The 22219-nt window shown below is 44.7% G+C and overlaps 1 protein-coding gene across 1 annotated transcript in view; it reads right to left on the bottom strand.

The window, feature by feature from the left end:
• Positions 1-1793: 1793 nt before the first annotated feature.
• Positions 1794-22219, bottom strand: part of LGI2 (leucine rich repeat LGI family member 2) — a 31407-nt gene continuing 10981 nt past the window's right edge. Inside the window, exons 5-8 of the mRNA XM_081924534.1 lie at positions 21973-22044; positions 17060-17229; positions 12213-12377; positions 1794-5747 (exon numbers count right to left, since the gene is read on the bottom strand). Coding sequence (XP_081780660.1) covers positions 4930-5747; positions 12213-12377; positions 17060-17229; positions 21973-22044 — 1225 coding nt within the window. The 3' untranslated portion in view covers positions 1794-4929. The remainder of the gene's footprint in view (positions 5748-12212; positions 12378-17059; positions 17230-21972; positions 22045-22219) is intronic.

The raw sequence follows: 22219 nt of genomic DNA, 5'->3' as shown, positions 1-22219 counted from the left end.
AACTTTGCTTCAGGATGAGAACAGAAATCGTGCTCTGGCTGCGCGGCAGCAGCAGGAGGCCCCATTAGCTAAAGTGGTGCTTCAAGTTAAGAACAGTTTCAGGTTAAGAACGGACCTCTGGAAGAAAATAAGTACTTAACCAGAGGTACCACTGTAGTTAGCAACATAAGAAACTGTTACAGAAAGGCAGTTAAATTCCCATTGATTTCAGTGAGAGCTAAGCCAGTGGTTTACAATGGTACCTCGGGTTAAGTACTTCATTTGTTCTGGTGGTCTGTTCTTAACCTGAAACTGTTCTTAACCTGAAGCACCACTTAAGCTAATGGGGCCTCCCGCTGCACTGCTGCAGCAATATTTCTGTTCTCATCCTGAAGCAAAGTTCTTAACCTGAGGTAATATTTCTGGGTTAGCGGAGTATGTAACCTGATGGGTATGTAACCTGAAGCATATGAAACCTGAGGTACCACAGTAGTTGTTTGCGTAGTGGTTTAGGACTCAGCCTTGGAAGTTTAGTGGCTCTCACCCTAACCTCACAGCGCTGTTATGAAAAGAAAATGGGCAGACCATGTGCATATTATGTCTTGAGCTTACGATGAAATTGCTCCAGCTGAAATACAGAACTAAAGCTTTAGCTGGAAGGTGTCCTAAATCACAGCTCCTACAAGTTAGATCCCTCCCAACGTGCATTGGAAAATACAAACACAAAACAATTCAGGCTCCATTTTAATAAAAGGATTCAGGTTTCATATTATTATCTAATACTATTCTGTAATTCATGACCTATTTGTTCACATGCCATGTATCATAACACAGAAGTCAAGAGCCATTTTTAGAGCGGACCATATGTACTCCCTTTCCATGAACAGGAAAACTGGGGTCAACCAGAGCTTCTGTTAAATAGCCTGGTTTAGGTGAAGGGGTTCTAAGATGATTTGTGGGTATTGCAGAAAGTCTCACAGTTAATTTGTAATGGAATGGCACAGAGGGAGAATTTTCAGCAACAATCCAGAGATAATTGGGTACATATATAGCTCATTGAAATAAACAGAATGGAAGAATTAATTGCTTGGTTCTCTTTGATTCCAGTGGGATATAAACCTGTTAAATATTCTCTGGATTCCAGAGGGGACGCTGTCTTAAGTCTTTTGCAGAAAAAACAACAGCTTTATGGCACCTTGAATACTACTAGGACTGTTGACATAAGTTTTCATAACTGCATTTGAAAAAAGTGTTCTCTAGTCTACAGAGGGCCTTCTCGGTAGTGGCGCCCGCCCTGTGGAACGCCCTCCCTTCAGATGTGAAGGAAATAAGCAACTATCCTATCTTTAAAAGACATCTGAAGGCAGCCCTGTTTAGGGAAGCATTTAATATTTAATGCTGTATTGTTTTTAACACTTCATTGAGAGCCGCCCAGAGTGGCTGGGGAACCTAAGCCGAATGGGCGGGGTATAAATAATAAATTATTATTATTAGTAGTAGTAGTAGTAGTAGTATTACAAATCTTATTTCCCAATAAATCTGCTCATCTTTACGGTGTTAAAAGATTCTTTGCTGTTTTCTCCAAATTTTGATCAAAATATTTATTGCTGTACCATGTCAGATTTTGCTGTATCCAACCCCTGTGAGTGGTTTCCGACCCGTAGACTATGGTGGAGGAAAGTCAAATCATCTGGGCTAAGCCTATTTTTGATCACAATCTTTTTTGCTGTTGAGATAAAGCGCTTATCCACACTTACAGATTGCCCCACTCTTTCCAGACAGAGGTCCACCTTTTAACACTGCATGTCCAAACATTTTATTTTTTGTCCTGTGCTTTCTCTGCAAGAACCCGCTTTTAAAAGCTGAATCAGACCAAACATCAAGTTAGGTTTTCTGCAGATTGACATTTGCTCCAATTGAGATTTAAAGAGCGGGTTTTCATGGAGAAAGCTCCAAAGCAAAAAAAAAAAAAAAGGGGGGGGGAGAGAAGGTGCTCAGGCATGGAACTTTAAATTGCGATCTATGCCTAGAAAGAGCAGAAGGAAAGTAAGTGTGGATAAGGCCCAAATAACTGGTATTGCTATAGGATGGCTTTGATTTATAACCTGAGTGAAAAACGAAACCTTTTTGTTAGGGTCCCATAGCCGGTTACAACAAAGCCGCCACACACTGCAGGTCCATTCTAATTGTGATTAATGAAGGCCACAACCTGCATTCTCTCATCTGTAGCATTTGTTTTTAAAGGCTGCTGAACAAAGTTTGATTCTTGAGTCATGCACTGGAGGTGCTTCATTTTGGCATCTTCATAGCTTTTTAACAGCTGGATTGCCTGGAGTGACCTACTGCTAACATTTTCAGTGCTTCATTTAACACCGATGCGAACAGCCATCGCTTCACTGGCTTGACTAAAACGGGTAGGGAGAAAGAGGATTTGGCTCACATGGTAAGGAAATGTTATGTAAAGCACAGTGCTCAAAATAAGAGTGGTGGGTATTTGAAAAGCTCTGTTTCTAAACAATGCAGTTTCAGACCTTTGCAATGAAAACAGAACCACAATACACTTTTTGGAAAAGTCCATGTTAAGATGATATAATGATGTGCACATATTCCTGATAATTTGTGTTCCTTAGTAAAAGCTGCCAGGTTTCAAATCATCAATTACAAATTTGCCTGTACCAAAAAGTAGGGCTTCTGTCACTGTGCTGCGTAATTTATATTTCTTCTTGCGTTGTCACCCTACTTCCCCAGCTAGGTAAAGGTAAAGGGACCCCTGACCATTAGGTCCAGTCGCGGCCGACTCTGGGGTTGCAGCGCTCATCTCGCTTTATTGGCCGAGGGAGCCGGCGTACAACTTCCGGGTCATGTGGCCAGCATGACTAAGCCGCTTCTGGTGAAGCAGAGCAGTGCACGGAAACACCATTTACCTTCCCGCTGGAGTGGTACCTATTTATCTACTTGCACTTTGATGTGCTTTCGAACTGCTAGGTTGGCAGGAGCAGGGACCGAGCAATGGGAGCTCACCCCGTCGCGGGGATTCGAACCGCGACCTTCTGATCAGCAAGTCCTAGGCTCTGTGGTTTAACCCACAGCGCCACCCGCGTCCCAGCTACCAGGGGGTAAAACTGAAGACCCATTTACTTTAGGAAGGTGGTGCTGAGCAGTGGAATACAGCAATCTGTCTCACTGCATGTTAATGTCTATAAAGGTGAAGGTCTGATCTCTTGCTTTGCAACCTGCCAACATTATCACTGGTGCTCTTTGGTTTAGAAAACATGCAAGATTGCAATACAAACCTAACCATAGCGGACTCTGCACAGACAAGCATAACAAAATCTGCTTCACAATCTTCAGAAAGGAGTCAAATTTTATGAAAATAGGGATCCCTTCTATGTTATAGAATTAAGACGTTTAGTTTGGTAGTGTATGATAATGAACTTTCTTATATTTGTAAGTCTTTGAGCAGTGGGACTGGGTTAAAGTTGTCGCTGTCATTGTGATTATTAGTATAAATGTCCTTGTTGATAAACATTTTTTTTTTCTCGGGGGGAAATCAATAAAATTGTAAGAAAAAAGAATGATAGGATTCTGCCACTGCCACCCCATCATCCTGAATCCACTCAATGTCAGTACAGCTTTGCATTTCACTGTTTTAATATGGGGAACTAAATGCAAACAAAACCTTTTTACAATAAATCTCGGAATGTTTAACAGCTGAAAGCTGAGCTGATTCTTGCACGCAGTCTCAACCTCTGTGGCCCTTTCACCTGATCAGGCGGTCCACATTTTAATGAAAAGGCCATTCAGATTGTGTGAGCTTTGCACGGGAGATTCCCTTAAGCATGCATTAAACAAACTGAAAGCATAAATTGGCCAATAGCGTGAAAATTACCAAAACACCAGTTCTCGTGGGAGCCTTCTCCAAAGTAATCAGGAAGCAAAGGAAAGGAATTAGGCAGAATTAACAGGGCATGATCCTGCCAAAGATAAGCAGCAAGTCTTTCAATGGTAGAAGGAAGCACATGTCTTGTTCTGTCCCAGTGAAATCAACTGTACTTTGAAAAGTTTAACTTTGGCTAGATCCAGGTCCATGTGAGGGAACAGCCAATGTTAAAAAAAAAAATGGGGAGTAGGAAATGTTGCATGTGGTGGCAGCACACCACTTGCTTCTAAACATTATCTGAGGGTTGGCAGCAGCTATTAGCCTCCCAAAACCAATGGTCAGGCCATAAATATTAGCAGAGGTGGGTTGGATTAGTTCAGATGAAGTCCTGAACGTGGAGCTGCTGTGAACTAGCCACCTGGGAGAGATTTAGGGAACAGATCACATGTCCACTCCCCTAAATCAGACTGAGCATTGAACAGACAGGGCTCTCTAGAGGCTCCTCCTATCACAGTTGCTCCAGAGACCAAATAGCGGAGCTCATTTTCTTGCTGCCTTCCTTGACCAGCATGAAGCAAAGACGATGTAACAGCATTTTCATCTCGATGCTAACTTTTACAAATCCCAAAAAAGCTTTTTGAGTTAGTCCGTAAAAATGGTTTCTGCCAAGATCAGATCACAGGAGGATTGGCACACTGGAGATATTTCCTCTTCTTTTCTTTCTACGCATGGCTATCCTGCCTCTTTTGGTTTCCCTTCTCCATTCTCGATTTTACATCAATGTTGTCGATGTGTTAGAATTAATTCTAATGCATTGCACACTTTTTCTGAGTAATTATAGGCTTTAAAGTGTCTTTACCAATGGTAAAATGGGCATGGCATGCATTTAACCAAGTTAATGCGATCCCTGATTAAATATGCAAACTTCTATAAAGTTCAGAAAACTCCTGACTAATGCCACAGGCACATCCTAACTTAAGAAAATGAGTAATCTGTCCTTTTGATTTGTTTTGATGTGAAAATGTCACTGTACATGAGTTGCCCCCTCCCACCTCCCTCCCACAGCTCCTTCATAAACTCAAGTCAACAATTATGTGTTCAAATATTTGCGTGTGGCCTTTAAAGCTGGAAGCAAAGAAAAAATCTCTTCTATCGGTTGACACAGCTGTGAATGAACGAGGTGCCTGCACGTAGATTTCCTTGAATATTTTGAAGAGCTGCTTCTCATTATCCCACTGGAATATTTGGGAGAAGGTGTAGTCACTTCCCAGGGCTAGGTAGTGATGATTCTTAAAGGAGAACGGCTGAAGGGTCATGGCGCCCCGGGAAGGCAGAGCTTGGATTTCCACAAACTGTTTGCTATTCCACATCATGACTCTGGAGTCGCCGATAAATCTTGTAAGTGAGAGGTAGAGGTTGTCCTGTATTCGAAAGCTTTTCACAGCCAACACATCTTCCATGTTGGGTATCTCACTGTGTGGGAGGAACTTTCTGGAATTTTTGTTCCATTGAAGGATAATGGGAATCTGCGAGCGGCTTGACAGGATTAGATGAGATTTTCCATCTATATCAACAAACTCAGCATCTGTGTCCCGGAACCATTCATGCAAGGACTGGTAAGAGTAAAATCCCTTGTTGTTCCATTTATAAATTGTCGTCAGACCAGCTTTTGAGCTATCTGCGATGACAAAAAAGGTTTCACTCTCTATCTGAAAGAGTTCTATGTCATTCGGCTTTGAAATGCGGGAAACTTCTATGTCCTGGAATTTGACAAACTTTGTCCAGCCTTCCTCATACTTATAAATGTGTGAGCCACCGAAAAGCTGAGCCACCACCACAAAAACCTGATCATCAATCAAGATAGCTTTGCATCCCACTATGGACTGACCTGTTGGCTCAAACAAAGTAGCAATATCAGCAGAGTACAATTAAATCTTTTAAACAATATATTGACCAATTCATCATTGTTTTTGAATGAAACCCAACATAAACCAGGCAGTCAAGATAGTTATGAAGCGACCATGTTTCTTTCCACTGAGAATACCATATTAACCTTGCCTCTGAAGATCTGAAATGCACTACTGTCAACATTAAAGAGGACCCAATGGAGTACGTTGTTGGTAGGGCTAAAAACTTCAATGCTGGAGAAATGTTTGGGTCAGTCTGATGCTCTAGACAGCTATATCAAAATCTAGAGCGGGCCCTCCATTTTTTTTATTTATTCATTTATTTAAAAGCATTTATAAACCACTTAATATTTTAAAACTATTATCTACTTGGTGTACATCATTAAAACAAGAATACAACATAAAATCAGCAGTGTAACAGTAGTATAAATGCATCTAAAACAGCAGTTCTGGGAATTAAAACAATAGCAATCTTAAGGGTCAGTGAAAGCCAGGGCAAAAAGATAGATCTTTACAATGTTGCTGGGGTACAACTCTCATAATCTCTGACCATCAGTCATAATGCTGATGGGGACTGGAGTCTGTCACCATCTGGAGGGCTACAGACTCCTCATCTCTGATCTAGGCAATCAAGCTAAGGTTCTTAGAAAACTCTCTAGCTTGAGCTGGTAGCCAGAGCCTGAAATGCAGGAAGGTCAAATTATTCCTCTGTTGATCAGGTAAAGGCAAGAGGCCAGATTCCTAATACTTACAGCAAAAAAAAAGTAACTTCTGTGCCTGTAGAGCAAGGATGGTGAACCTGTGGCCCTCTATCATTCCCAGCCAACATGGCCAACATTCAGGGATCTTGGAATTGTAACCTGAAAACTGAAGGACCACAAGTTTCCCATCTGTTGTACAGGGAGCCGTAGCCTGAGCATACCCAATCGATGATAATTTACTAGGCTATATCCCAACCCATGCGATTCTTGAAGTTCCAAACAAGGAATACTGGAGTCAACTCTGCCAGTCATATTTATGGACCCCTCCTGTTGTTAGCTCATTTAAATAATTGCTGCTGGTCCTTCCAGTAAATGTTGTGACTGGAGGCATCCACCAAAGCAGTCTTGGAAACACATCTTGGAGAGCATAAGAGCATTCATGACTGGTGCAGAGCTACTGAATGAAAGGACTGCTACATTTACAGATTTAAAAATCAGCATAGTAGCCTTTCAGCCTTAACAACCTTGGGTGTTTGCTGCTGATCAACAAGAATGCCCTTTCTTTGAAAGAATCAGCCATGCTGAAATAGACTTGATTTGACTCTATAAATGTCCTATCCATACAGCAACCTACTTCCTGTTCCTTGCTAAGGGGAACATCATCTTTCTACAACACCCAACATTTTTTTTTAAAGCTTCACCTAAACACCATAAATTGACTAACTTGAACAAACAACAAACATGATGTTTTGTATTTGTTTTTTTCAAGTGCAATAGTTTCAAGTGAAAGGTCAGCGAAAATATGAGCTGAGAATCAGCAAACAGGCAGTGCTGAACAATTCCTTGGCTGCAATCCTGGACACTTACCTGTGAATAAGTCCCATGAACTCAACAGGTTTTACTTCTGAGTAGACATTCATAGGAATGCAGTGTCAACCTCTTAAAAACCTCTTTGTCAGGCTCAGACCACAGATCTTCTGGGTGCAAAACCACTGTGAGAGTGAGCTAGAGCATCTCAGTGTGCTGGCTTTGGCACCTAATACAGCTTAAGTGAGAACCTTGGGCAGGGGAGAGGTTTTCTCCATCTTGCCTCTTCTGGCGCTGTGCTGTCTAGAACCAGAGTTTTTCCATGAGGGTGAGTTTTGGTTCAGGATACAGGAACCTGGTGAAAAAAGGGCTTCCTTCTATAACAGGGTGGGTTGTCTGAAGTGCCTTGTGGTTATTGTGCCTTCTCTTTCAAAGCTAGAGGTGAGGTCAAGTGAGGGGAGGGGGTCTCATCTGGAAAAAGTGTCCCTTTTAATTGGGACATTTTGGTTGAGTTTGTGCATAGTGATGTAGCATGCTTGGTTAGAGGCTAAGAGTAGTTTGACTAAGCCCAGCGCAGGGACACTCTTCAGTGGCTCTGGAAATCGCTTCTGCGCATGCACACCTTCCGGCGTCTGGGCATGCGCAGAAGCAATTTCCAGCGCCGTAGACATGCGCAGATGCGATTTCCGCCATTGCGCTGCGCTGGCCCAGCCCACGGAGGATCTCTGTGGGAGCGATCTGGCGTGCCCGATAAGCCTTGCTGACCCCTGGAACAGGGTGAGCCTGTAGCCTGGATTCAGGAATTGAGTACCGGTAGTTATCATAACAAAAGAGTGGCCAGGATGGTAACCGGGCAGACAGGAGATAAACAACACACTCAGGATTTTGTTTTAGACCATCCCTTCTGATGTACAGTGGTGCCTCGCAAGACGAAATTAATTCGTTCCGCAAGTTTTTTCGTCTTGCGAGTTTTTCGTCTTGCGAAGCATGGTTTCCCATAGGAATGCATTGAAAATCAATCAATGCGTTCCTATGGAAACCGCCTTCAGACCAGGTCGGGGACAGTCTGTCCCCCGACCTCTTCTGAAGGCTGGGGGGGGGGGACAAGGGCTTTTTTCCCCACCACCAGCCTTCAGAAGGCTGTTCTGAAGGCTGGCGGTGGGAAGAAAAGCCCTTCTCCCCACCTCCCGCCCCGCAAGCTCCTGGACCTCTTCTGAAGGCCGGCGGGGGGCGAAAGTCTTTGCTCCCCCCGCCCGCCTTCCCGGGACAGCGGAGACTTCTCCGCTGTCCCGGGCGATCTTAAAATGCTGGCGGGCGGCCCCCGCCAGCATTTTAAGATCGCCCGGGACAGCGGAGAAGTCTCCGCTGTCCCGGGAAGGCAGGCGGGGGGGGGGGGAAGCAAAGACCTCTTCTGAAGGCTGGCGGTGGGCGAAAGTCTTTGCTCCCGACGGCCAGCATTTTAAAAGCGGTCCGGGATAGCGGGAAAGCGCAGCGCAATTCCCTGCTATCCCGGACCGCTTTTAAAATGCTGGCGGTGGGGAGCAAAGCCTTTCGGCCCCCTGCCGGCCTTCCTGGACCTCTTCTGAAGGCCGGAGGGGGGCGAAAGGCTTTGCTCCCCACCGCCAGCATTTAAAAGAGGTCCCCGGAGATTTCCCTATGGGCTTTCTTCTTGCGAAGCAAGCCCATAGGGAAATTCGTCTTGCGGAACGACTCAAAAATGCAAAACTCTTTCGTCTTGCGAGTTTTTCGTTTTGCGAGGCGTTCGTCTTGCGGGGCACCACTGTACGTATGATGTACTAGAGGTGGTCTTGGGCTACACCCCTTCTGTGATGTATTTATTTTTATTTTTTATTAAAGATTTTCTTGTTTCACAGAAGTAAGTGTAATGCCTCGTATTTTTTCCATTTAACATTTTTACAAATCCGTTTCATTTGTCGAGACATTAGGGGGAGAAGAAAAAAAGGGGGTGGAGGGAGGGAAGATGGGTGGGGGTGGGGTTGGGTGGCGATGTTTCTATTTTGCTTAATGTATGTAGGGTTTGGTGTCAGTGTTGCTTGTGTTCCTTTGGTGGTGAGAGAGATTGGGGTTGGCCTAGGGTGTGATTGTTTGCTTGTGATTGGCTGTGGTGATCTTTGTTTTCATGTGTGAGTGGGGTGGGTGGGTGTTTTGGATCAGGTTAGCCATATTGATTTATATACTGTTGGTGGATTATTGTCATTGTCTTGTTGGGCTGTGTATGTGATAAAGGGGAGCCATACCAGGGTAAAGGTGTCTTCTTCTGTTTGTCCCCATGTCAGTTTCAGTTTATTGGTTAATTTTTCTAGTAGGGTTGTTTCCCATACTATTTGGTACCATTGGTCCATGCTTACTCCACCCTTCTGAGGGATGAGTCCCAACAGTCCCCTAAAGCAGGGATGGGGAGCTGAATGCAGCCCTCAAATCTCTCTATATAGCCCTAAGCTACACCCCTTACTATACCATCTTTGAGTATTTGGCTTGGCTGAAATCTGTCCTTAAACAGCAATAATACTTATTGCTTCCTTGGATAGAGGATGAAGAGGGGTGTGTGTGTGTGTGTGTAAGTAAACCCATGACATTTGTGTTGCCTGCTGTACTGTACACACCCATTGCTCCATCTACTTTTGTCTCTGGTCCCACTCTCTACTGGCATAAGGCTCCCAGAAGGTTGCTCATGAGTTACAATTTCCCCCATCTCTGCCCTAAAGTCTAGTTAAGACGTAAAAGGATAGATCAGTTCAGACCTCCCTACTTTAGTTCAGAGTCTAGATTTTTTGGCAGAGGTGTCCCCAGGAGCATGGGGAATGACAGTAAATTGGAACAGTTTCTTGCATGCTAATGGGCCTGTTTACCATAATCAGACCTAATGTAGTTCAATAAGCATCATATTGTCATTTATTATCTAGCAACTAGTAACATGGAGCAGTGCTTGTTTTGAGCTGTCATGTGTAAAGAGGGAGAATAGAATGAGAAGGGAAGGAGAAGATTTGAAGAAAGCATCATCATCATGTCATAAGGTGGGAATGGGAGGGAGAAAGGGGCAGGAAGTCATTGACTAACATTTTGAGTTGGCCATTGTGGATTCCTGCTTGCCAAATTGATAGAATCCTATGAAGTGAGAGAAGTCCATGAATAAATGCAATGGCGCATCTTTCATTACAAAGGTTTGTGATTCATTTTTCTCAAGCGCATCAGCCTGGATAGCTCAGTTGGTTAGAACGTGGTGCTGATAATGCCAAGGTTGCAGGTTCAGTCCCCAAATAGGACACCTGCATATTCCTGCATTGCAGGTGGTTCGACTAGATGATCCTGTGATGGCCTGGGAATCTGATTCAGAGGCTGAACCTGAGGAATCCCAGCCTGCACAGGAGTCCCCGCCTCCAGGGCTGGCTGAGCAGGGGCAGGGGCAGGGGCTTGAACCTGAAAGGCCCTCACCTGTGCTGGATCCTCAGGAGCAGACACCAGCTGAATCCACTCTGGCTCCTGAGGTGATGGAGGACCCATTGCCTGCAGGTGCTCCTCTCCCAGCCATGTCAGGGGAAGCTGAGGTTGCCTCTGGGTCCAGTAACCCTCCACCCTCTCTTGAGCTGCAGAGGCTCAGGGCAGAGAGGCGGAGGGAACTAAGTTCTCACAGGAGGAGTGCTCACCTCCAGGCCAGGAGAGGCGAGTCACCTGTGGACTGGGGCTGCCCTATGCCTCGGGGCAGACAAAAGCCGGCCAGCCCAAGTTGCGGGAGCAACATTGTTGGTTACCTGTTCCTGCCAGCACCCTGCCCTGCTCTTCTGCCAGAGTTCCTGACCACGCCCGACTCCCTGCCTTGGACCCTGCTTCAGCCTCAGACCGGACACGGACCACGCTGCACGGTAACCCCCCCCCCGGACCTGCACAGATCCTCAAGGTCCCTTCCAACTCTACAATTCTAAGCAACAATTTTGTTGCTGCTCTTGCCTCATCTCCTTACAGGTGCGAGCAAAGTGTTTGTATGAGGGAACATGGAGATTTTGGTTGGAGACCAAAAAGACACCCAGCTCAAACCTTCAGGAGGAGGACTCAAGGTAAGAGGGGGCAAAGAATGCTTGGTTGATCTGGGCAGGGCCAAACGACAATATTTGGGGCTGTCTCTCTAAGACTATGATGGCACCACCTCTAGTTGCAGGGAGATTAGATGACATTGGCTATCTGATGAGCATTCATTCTAATTTGCTTATGGGGAGGTCAGATGACATTTTGTCAAATCAAGCACACTGTCCAGTGTATCTTTGTATCGCTTCCTTTAGAGCAAAAATATATATCCAGTATTTGGGTCAAGCTGGGTTGTTGCATAAAAATGCCCATCAACTTTAATTGCATACCCTGAATTTGCCAGTATATGATTGAATCCCACCCCAAAATAGTGACAGTCTGGAAGCCCTGTCCCCCTGTATTGAGAAAAAGTATGGCAAGGTTAATACCCCCTATCTAAGTTCCAAGGTTTGAATTTAACCCCCCCCCCCACCTCTGATGCTGAGGGTTGCTTTTTGTTTTTTTAAGAGTTAAAAGAGATTTGATCTCTAACATTTCATCTGCTTTGGTCTATAGTGTTACTGTACTCCATTCTGAAGAATCAAGTTTACTTGTTGCTGCATAGCTCTGCTTTGCATTCCATTTCTTGGTCAAACTAGAGTGTGGCATCTTGTGACCCTCTGCGGATCCTGCAATATATGAACTCATATTCTATCCATCATAATGATAACCATTTTGTTAGTGAACTAGACTAAACTATTTTTTATTTTTCAATGGATCCAACCTAAATTCAGCAGAGATCAGCAAGAGATATTCTTTTCAATATGCATTTTTTCCTGATACTTGGATACTTAAAAAAAAAGACACTAATAATCAATTAAGTAATATAACAAATAAGAATTATGTGTTCATTTTTACCAGTAATGTTGTCATAACTCCTGAAGTTCTTCTCAATGTGATCCCATTCTAGCACCATGCAATTTTCCATGCTGGGCTGGGCAATGGCGACATACACGTCATTGTTTGAGTGGTATGTGTCCACTGAAACTGACTGGTAGGGTAAAATCTGATGAACCACAAAATCTGAAAAGAAATGTTTGTAATTAAAAACAACAAAACTGTTACAATTGAACATGGCGGAAAACATAAAACAGACACGTTGTGCTGATTTCTCTCTGGAAAACCCTGGCTTGGAAAAATTACTTTGGGGAACAGTCTTCGGGGGGGGGGGTGGGAACAGCAGAATGAAGTATGAATTTAAACCCATGTACTCCTTGGGGGGGGGGACGCGGGTGGCGCTGTGGGTTAAACCACAGAGCCTAGGACTTGCCGATCAGAAGGTCGGCGGTTCGAATCCCCGTGATGGGGTGAGCTCCCATTGCTCGGTCCCTGCTCCTGCCAACCTAGCAGTTCGAAAGCACGTCAAATTGCAAGTAGATAAATAGGTACTGCTCTGGCGGGAACGTAAACGGCGTTTCTGTGCCTTGCTCTGGTTCACCAGAAGCAGCTTAGTCATGCTGGCCACATGACCCGGAACCTGTATGCTGCCTTCCTCGGCTAATAAAGCGAGATGAGCGGCACAACCCCAGTCGGCTACGACTGGACTTAGTGGTCAGGGGTCCCTTTACCTTTACCTTACTCCTTTTTTTTCACTTGAAGTCACTTTCACCTGATCAGAAGAAGACCTGCACAGTTAAAGACACGAGTCTGACAATGTCCTACACAATTTTGGTCTTAACTCCAATGATATATTATGTGCTAAAAGACACATGTTTCCACACACTGTGCCTTTCTGTGACTATATCCTCTGTGCCTCTTTTGGTTTCTGATACCTACAGTATCTTGTAAGTCTTAAAGTTTGAAATTTTGAATTAACTAATATATACAGATGGTCCTACCCTTTTGTGGGGGGACTCTGAAAAGGAAAGTCTTAAATGATGTATCCAGTTTGCTCTGAAATGACAGAAGTCAGTAGCAAAGGAGGGTATCCCAGCAATTTGTTTCACAGTATGGATTCTAAAGAATGTCACTTCACACTGCTGGAACACTCTATTAAAAAATGCATTTCCTTTCTAGAGGTGGGCCGTCAGATTGTTCCTTCACTAATAGAATTGCTTTGCTTTCTCAGCATTTTTCTTCTCCTGCAGTTGTTTTGAAAACTAGAACACATTTCACTGATATTATCCAAAATTCTCATGTGTAGCTGTTGATCAGCTGTGTGGCTGGATGATGCCCCTCTGACTACCATGTTCAAAAAGCCTTTGGTCAGTTACTATGCAAGTTTCAACCCACCAAAGACTACAAGCCACCAGCCTGTAGTTTGCTGTGTGATATTTACAGGTTACAGTACATGGAGTAAATATAAACAATAATTTTTTTAGTATTTAGATACTACTTTCCCCACATTTTCCATAATCCTAACAGCATAGTAGGCCAATATATTATGCCCATGAGCAGTAGTGGTGGTGAGAGGTAAAGGTAAAGGGACCCCTGACCATTAGGTCCAGTCATGACCTCATCTCACTTTATTGGCCGAGGGAGCCGGCGTACAGCTTCCGGGTCATGTGGCCAGCATGACTAAGCCACTTCTGGCGAACCAGAGCAGCGCACAGAAACGCTGTTTACCTTCCTACCGGAGTGGTACCGGTTTATCTACTTGCACTTTGATGTGCTTTCAAACTGCTAGGTTGGCAGGAGCTGGGACTGAGCAACGAGAGCTCACCCCATCGTGGGGATTCGAGCCGCCAACCTTCTGATCGGCAAGTCTTATGCTCTGTGGTTTAACCCACAGCGCCACCCACGCCCCTTTGGTGAGAGATAGTTACTTGCTTAAAGACATCCCACATGGTTCAGTCAGGTCTTGAACCAGAGAATCGCAACTCACAGAATATGATCTTAACTACGGCCTCAAATTAGGTATGCAGCATCAATGAATTGGTGAATGTATATACCGTATTTTTCGTCCTATAGGACGCACCGGCCCATAGGACGCACCTCTTTTTTGGGGTGGGGAATGAATTAAAAAAAATTATTTCCCCCCTCCAGCCGCGGTTGCCGCCCCAAGCCTTGCACACGCCTGCCCGAAGCACGGGGCACCCTCCGGAGGGCTCCACGTGCTTCGGGCGGCAGGCTGCCACCCCAAGCCTCGCGTGCCCGGCGGGAGCTCCTGCCGGGCGCGCAAGGCTTGCAGACACTCGCCCGAAGCACAGGGAGCCCTCCGGAGGGCTCCCTGTGCTTCGGGCAACAGGCTGCCGCCCCAAGCCTCGCGCGCCTGGCGGGAGCTCCTGCCGGGCGCGCAAGGCTTGCAGACACTCGCCCGAAGCACAGGGAGCCCTCCGGAGGGCTCCCTGTGCTTCGGGCAACAGGCTGCCGCCCCAAGCCTCGCGCACCTGGCGGGAGCTCCTGCCGGGCGTGCAAGGCTTGCAGACACTCGCCCGAAGCACGGGGAGCCCTCCGGAGGGCTCCCTATGCTTCGGGCAACAGGCTGCCGCCCCAAGCCTTGCGCGCTCGGCGGGAGCTCCTGCCGGGCGCGCAAGGCTTGCAGACACTCGCCCGAAGCACAGGGAGCCCTCCGGAGGGCTCCCTGTGCTTCGGGCAACAGGCTGCCGCCCCAAGCCTCGCGCACCTGGCGGGAGCTCCTGCCGGGCGTGCAAGGCTTGCAGACACTCGCCCGAAGCACGGGGAGCCCTCCGGAGGGCTCCCTATGCTTCGGGCAACAGGCTGCCGCCCCAAGCCTTGCGCGCTCGGCGGGAGCTCCTGCCGGGCGCGCAAGGCTTGCGGACAGCTTCCTGAAGCCTGGAGAGCAAGAGGGGTCGGTGCGCACCGATGCCTCTTGTTCTCCAGGCTTCAGCGAAAGCCTGCATTCGCCCCATAGGACGCACACACATTTCCCCTTCATTTTTGGAGGGGAAAAAGTGCGTCCTATGGGGCGAAAAATACGGTAAACACAGGTGATTGTGCACATTCACAGGAAGGCACTAGGAGTATGTGCACCAACCGACAGCATCAACAGAGAATTTTACACATGGTCTGGTGAGTGAAGATAATGGTCAGCAAATGCTAGAGAATGTGAAAGTATCAGAAATGTTTCAAACATGGTTCAGCGAATAAGCATGGCATTTGTGTCAGTTCTGTGCAACAGCCAGGCCCAATCTCCTATTTATGTTGACATACCAGTATACCTACTTTCTGGTTGACATTGTCTACCTGTACATACACCTCAACAGCACTTGGAAGACTAGGCATGTTGCAGAAGACCCCTATTAGTAAAGACTCTTTACATCGTCATGTAAAATCTAACAGTCACCAGTATTTATGCACATCCCCCACTCAACTCAAAATAATCACTACACACTTCTGGAGAAGTAAATGACAGAAGCTATAACTCTACTAAACACGCAACAGTTAGTTTACCATTGCTGATACCCCACTGATAATAATTGCATGGCCTAAGCATGGTCCTTAAAAAGCAGAGACATCACCTTGCCAACAAAGGCCCGTATAGTTAAAGCTATGGTTTTCCCGGTAGTGATGTATGGAAGTGAGAGCTGGACCATAAAGAAGGCTGATCACCGAAGAATTGATGCTTTTGAGTTATGGTGCTGGAGGAGACTCTTGAGAGTCCCATGGACTGCAAGAAGATCAAACCTATCCATTCTGAAGGAAATCAGCCCTGAGTGCTCACTGGAAGGACAGATCCTGAAGCTGAGGCTCCAATACTTTGGCCAGCTGATGAGAAGAGAAGACTCCCTGGAAAATACCCTGATGTTGGGAAAGATGGAGGGCACAAGGAGAAGGGGACGACAGAGGACGAGATGGTTGGACAGTGTTCTCGAAGCTACCAGTATGAGTTTGATCACCTTCTGATCGGCAAGTCCTAGGCTGTGGTTTAACCCACAGCGCCACCCGTGTCCCTTTATTATTATTATTATTATTAAGTATTAAATGGCACTTGAAGCTTTGACTTCACATGCAGGGAGAAAAAGCTGTCCATTCTTTGAATCCAGGTTCATACTAGCGAAATGGAGAACTTAAAGTTGAACTAGATGTGACAAAAGGACGCGGGGTTGGTGTTGAAAACATCACTGTCTATATTTAGTTCTCCCCTGTGCCCTGAGCGAGACGCATCGCACAGCATGCAGTCCCTAAACTGTTTCCCCACTCCGCTTCTCTACATTAGCTGCCACTAGCAAGGGAGGGAAAATATACAGTTGTGGTGAAGTGATGACACAGGGTAATTGCGTCACTACATGCTACTGGGAATGAGACACTAGATCACGGTTTTTGCCAACAGAGCCATGTTGTCCATAGCCTTTAATTCTACCATTAGTCTTGTCTTACCTTCCTTTGTCTGAGCAGATCCAGGAAGACAAATCCATTCTAACAGTGCAATACTACATATGTTTAATCCGAAGTAATTTAATACTACATATGTTTAATCCGAACTTACTAGGCCTTACTAGTAAGTGTTTCAGAAAAACAACAGAACAGAAGGTGTCAGCAAGCAGGGATGTAGGAGAAGATTAAGAATTAGGTAAAAGAAGAAAATTTTTTACACAAAGGAGTGGATTTTTGAGAAATACGTATTAGCTTTTTAACTAATCTGTCATCACTTTCCATGTAAATAATAAAATGAGACAATTAAAAATAGGACATTTATGTCAATGCTAACAGAACAACGGTCTGGGAAAACACCTTATCAGCGTTCTTGGTTTGTGGACTTGCATAGCTCACACTTCTCATTATTCATTTGCTATAAAATATACCTGTAGTGGTGCATTCATCATCAAAACTTGAGACATCATTTAACTTCTTGTCCTGAAATTCTGCTGGACCAACACACAGGACATCAGAAACAGTGGAATTTGTCATCTTTAACCACAAAAACAACCACTTGGCTTTGCAGTCACATTCAAACTTATTTCCCCTTAAATCTCTAAAAGGACACATAAAAATAAAATAAACAGATTTGAAAAGGTTGTTATTGAGCCAACAGTCAAATATTTCTTCAAGTTACTTGTAATATTTAATTCAAAGAACATTAGAACAGTTCAAAACTGATTCTGGTCAAAGAGTTGACAGCCCACAAACCCTGCTTTCTACATGGGGTGGGGAGGTGGTGATGTTGAAATGAATGGAGGCTGTGTAGGTGAAATACATATTAGGTTGTAACATGCTGCAAATTTGTTGAGATAACTCTATGCTGTAAATATATCTGTGAATACAAGCTGTCACAAAGTCTATTGTGCATAACCTAAAGAACACACTTATTAATTTGTTGGAACAATCGTTTCCCATTATTTATGAGATCTAATATAATACTTTCCAAGGATTATTATACTGGTAGCTGAAGGTTACCATTACCCACTTCCTCCGATGAACTCTTATATGGGTAACCTTGGACACGTCACTTTCTCTCTCAGTGTTAGCTACCTGACAGGGTTGTGGTAAATGTAAAATGTGGGTGGGATGATTGACAGCATGCATATTGCCCTGTGGAAAAGGCACTCTATCATCTATCATCTATCTATCTATCATCTATCTATCTATCTATCTATCTATCTATCTATCTATCTATCATCTATCTATCTATCTATCTATCTATCATCTATCTATCTATTTATATCTATCTATCTATCTATCTATCTATATCTATCTATCTATCTATCTATCTATCTATCTATCTATCTATCTATCTATCTATCATCTATCTATCTATCTATCTATCTATCAATCATCTATCATCTACCTATCTATCTATCATCTATCTATCTATCTATCTATCTATCTATCTATCTAATCTATCTATCATCTATCATCTATATATATCTAAATAGTACAGTGGTACCTCGGGTTAAGAACTTAATTCGTTCTGGAGGTCCGTTCTTAACCTGAAACCGTTCTTAACCTTGAAGCACCACTTTAGCTAATGGGGCCTCCTGCTGCGCCGCTGGAGCACGATTTCTGTTCTCATCCTAAAGCAAAGTTCTTAACCCGAGGTTCTATTTCTGGGTTAGCGGAGTCTGTAACCTGAAGCATCTGTAACCTGAAGCCTCTGTAACCCGAGGTACCACTGTAAATGCAATATAGATTTCCTGTATGGGAGAGTCATTTATTTATTTCCTCCTGTGTTATGATTTTTGGTAATACAGTGGTACCTCGGGTTAAGTACTTAATTCGTTCCGGAGGTCCGTAATTAACCTGAAACTGTTCTTAACCTGAAGCACCACTTTAGCTAATGGGGCCTCCTGCTGCTGCCGCGCCACCGGAGCACGATTTCTGTTCTTATCCTGAAGCAAAGTTCTTAACCTGAAGCACTATTTCTGGGTTAGCGGAGTCTGTAACCTGAAGCGTATGTAACCTGAAGCACCACTGTATTAGGTGGCAGAAACCCAGGAGCGGCTGGTGTAGGAGGACAGTGTTGCTCTCCTGACACCAGCATCACTGCTGCTTATCAGGGTGGGGCACCGCAGAGCCCCAGCCTCCACCATCGTACTTCCCTGCCCCATCATGCCAGCTGTTCTTGCATAAACTACAAAATATCACAAGCATTTCTCATAGAATCATAGAGTTGGAAGAGACCACAAGGGCCATCGAGTCCAACCCCCTGCCAAGCAGGAAACACCATCAGAGCACTCCTGACATATGGTTGTCAAGCCTCTGCTTAAAGACCTCCAAAGAAGGAGACTCCACCACACTCCTTGGCAGCAAATTCCACTGTCGAACAGCTCTTACTGTCAGGAAGTTCTTCCTAATGTTTAGGTGGAATCTTCTTTCTTGTAGTTTGGATCCATTGCTCCGTGTCCGCTTCTCTGGAGCAGCAGAAAACAACCTTTCTCCCTCCTCTATGTGACATTCTTTTATATATTTGAACATGGCTATCATATCACCCCTTAACCTCCTCTTCTCCAGGCTAAACATGCCCAGCTCCCTTAGCCGTTCCTCATAAGGCATCGTTTCCAGGCCTTTGACCATTTTGGTTGCCCTCCTCTGGACACGTTCCAGTTTGTCAGTGCCCTTCTTGAACTGTGGTGCCCAGAACTGGACACAGTACTCCAGGTGAGGTCTGACCAGAGCAGAATACATTGGCACTATTACTTCCCTTGATCTAGATGCTATACTCCTATTGATGCAGCCCAGAATTGCATTGGCTTTTTTAGCTGCCGCGTCACACTGTTGGCTCATGTCAAGTTTGTGGTCAACCAAGACTCCTAGATCCTTTTCACATGTACTGCTCTCAAGCCAGGTGTCACCCATCTTGTATTTGTGCCTCTCATTTTTTTTTGCCCAAGTGCAATTTCTAGCAACATTTTTTAAAAAAAACAACCCAGACCATGCAAAGAAACCTTTGAGTACATTTAGAATTTTGGAACAGAGCCTCTTCCCAAGTAGATCTCTAAAAGGTTACTGCTGAATGCGGCTTTTGGTATATCTGCACTTTTACAAAAATGCACTGTTGAATAAGTGCTTAAACTAGGCCATTGTGACTGGTGTGACACTGGAAACAGAGTATGGCTGTGAGGGTTGCGTCCCTGATCCACTTATACTTTTTTGAAACCAGTCAGTCAACTATACAGTGGTACCTCAGGTTAAAAACTTAATTCGTTCTGGAGGTCTGTTCTTAACCTGAAACTGTTCTTAACCTGAAGCACCACTTTAGCTAATGGGGCCTCCCACTGCCGCCGCACCACCGCTGCATGATTTCTGTTCTCATCCTGAAGCAAAGTTCTTAACCCGAGGTAATAATTCTGGGTTAGTGGAGTCTGTAACCTGAAGTGTATGTAACCTGAAGCGTATGTAACCTGAGGTACCACTGTACTAGACCTTGCGGTTCTCTTTTCCAACCCTCCTTCCTTATTTGTTTTCCCCAGAGACTGGAATGCAGAACTGAAGGGGGCTGCTAAACCATTTCCATTCCTGCATTTTGTCCACACACACACCAAGCTACTTTCCCATGTTTGGGTGAAAAGATGAAGGATCCTCATATCTTTCCCCTTGCAAGGTGGGCAATTTTGAGTTGAAAGATAGCATGAAGGCAAGAGTTAAGCAGCCTATCTCTACATGCCCTTCTTCAGTCCTGAGTGGCAGCTTGTCAATACAGTGGTACCTCGGGTTACATATGTTTCAGGTTACAAACGCTTCAGGTTACAGACTCCGCTAACCCAGAACTAGTACCTCAGGTTAAGAACTTTGCTTCAGGATGAGAACAGAAATCGTACTCCGGCGGTGCGGTGGCAGCAGGAGGCCCCATTAGCTAAAGTGGTGCTTCAGGTTAAGAACAGTTTCAGGTTAAGAAAGGACCTCCGGAACGAATTAAGTACTTAACCCAAGGTACCACTGTACTGCTTTTGGTTGAAAAGAAATATGGAGGAAAGTAACAAAGTAATTCAATTTAACATTAGATTTGTCCAGACGTACACCGGAAATGCTGTCAATGGGCTGTAATTCTAAGTGATATCTGAAAAAAGTTTGGTAAAATGTGCAAATGCCCCTAGTTTGCAAACGTTTCTTTGTGTCGGATAAGGGCACATTCTTTTGTGGGGTCATTTCATATATTCAGCTTTCAGTCATCAAGTGTTGAATAATTGAGAGATGGCAACTCAAGTGATGTACATGTTACTTGAGAACATATATATTTACTTAGCAATATATAATTTAAAAGTGGGAGGTCACATGCATCCAAATGTTAGATAAAGCACCCATGCATAAGAATTAATTACCATGACTATTGCTATCGTGAGATCATTAGCAAAAAGGTAATGAAAAATATTTCACTTGGCAATCTGGAATCAGGCTACCAGAAAGCAAGTGCCAATTGATGTATCGTATTTTTCGCTCTATAACACGCACCCGACCATAACACGCATATAGTTTTTAGAGGAGGAAAACAAGAAAAAAAAATATTCTAAACGAAACAGTGGATGTATGATTTTTGTGGTTCATGCTGTGGCCACAGACATGTGATCTGACGGTGAGTTTGAGGTAGCCCAATGCAAAAATCCTGAGGATCCATGTGGATCCGTGCTTTGTAACCACGTTTTAAGTGGGGAGGGAAGGAAAAGCACTCAAGGGACAAGGAACACACGTGGGGTGGGGGGAGAAGGATGCTGTTAATAATGCAGAAGAGGGGTATAAGAGGAGAAGCAAGCAGGCTCTGCTTCTCTTCCTCCTCCCCGGCTCGCTGAAAAACTTTGCTACTATTTAGCCAGCTGAGTGCGGAGGAGAGTGGGACAGAGAGCCTGCTTGCTTAAAAGGAGCCAACCGGACAGGAGCCGCTTACACTCGTGTAAGCGGCTCCTCTCCTCTCCCGCTTTGCTCCTTTAAAGCAAGCAGGCTCTCTGTCCCTCTCTCCTCCCCACTCAGCGGCTCTTCTCCCGCTTTGCTGTTTCAAAGCAAGCCACGGAGGAGGGAAGGAAGGGGAACCATGGATCCTCTGCTCACGACTGCAGCAGATCCCCCTGCCATCCATAGGCATTCGCTCCATAACACGCACTGACATTTCCCCTTACTTTCTAGGAAGAAAAAAGTGAGTGTTGTGGCGCAAAAAATACGGTATTTGTTTCCAGAATCAGTTCAAACTACAAACAATATTCAAAATTCCAAACTCGGAGTTTAGAAACCCACACAAGGACAGGCTTGCAATAACAACAACACAAATGGTTTGGTTGGCTTTACTTACAGTTCAATCAGAGAATCTAAATCACTGAAGATATCCCTTGGCAAAGCTTTAATCTGGTTATTGGCCAAAGAACTGGAAAAAGTAAAGTTAGGTGTTAAAATAGTTGAAGAGATGATAATCACTAAATAGAGCAAGCACTTAGCTAATGTTAACCGTTGGGTGATGCCCAATTCCCAATGTTGACAGTGACTAATAGGATTATGAATGAATTACGTAAAACCCTTGAACGTTAATGGAAATCCTAAAC

Source organism: Podarcis melisellensis (genome assembly GCF_964234715.1).
Source record: "Podarcis melisellensis genome assembly, chromosome: 9".
Lineage (NCBI taxonomy): Eukaryota > Metazoa > Chordata > Lepidosauria > Squamata > Lacertidae > Podarcis > Podarcis melisellensis.
The sequence above is the reverse complement of the archived record's forward strand: the minus strand, read 5'-3'. Positions and strand labels throughout refer to the sequence as shown.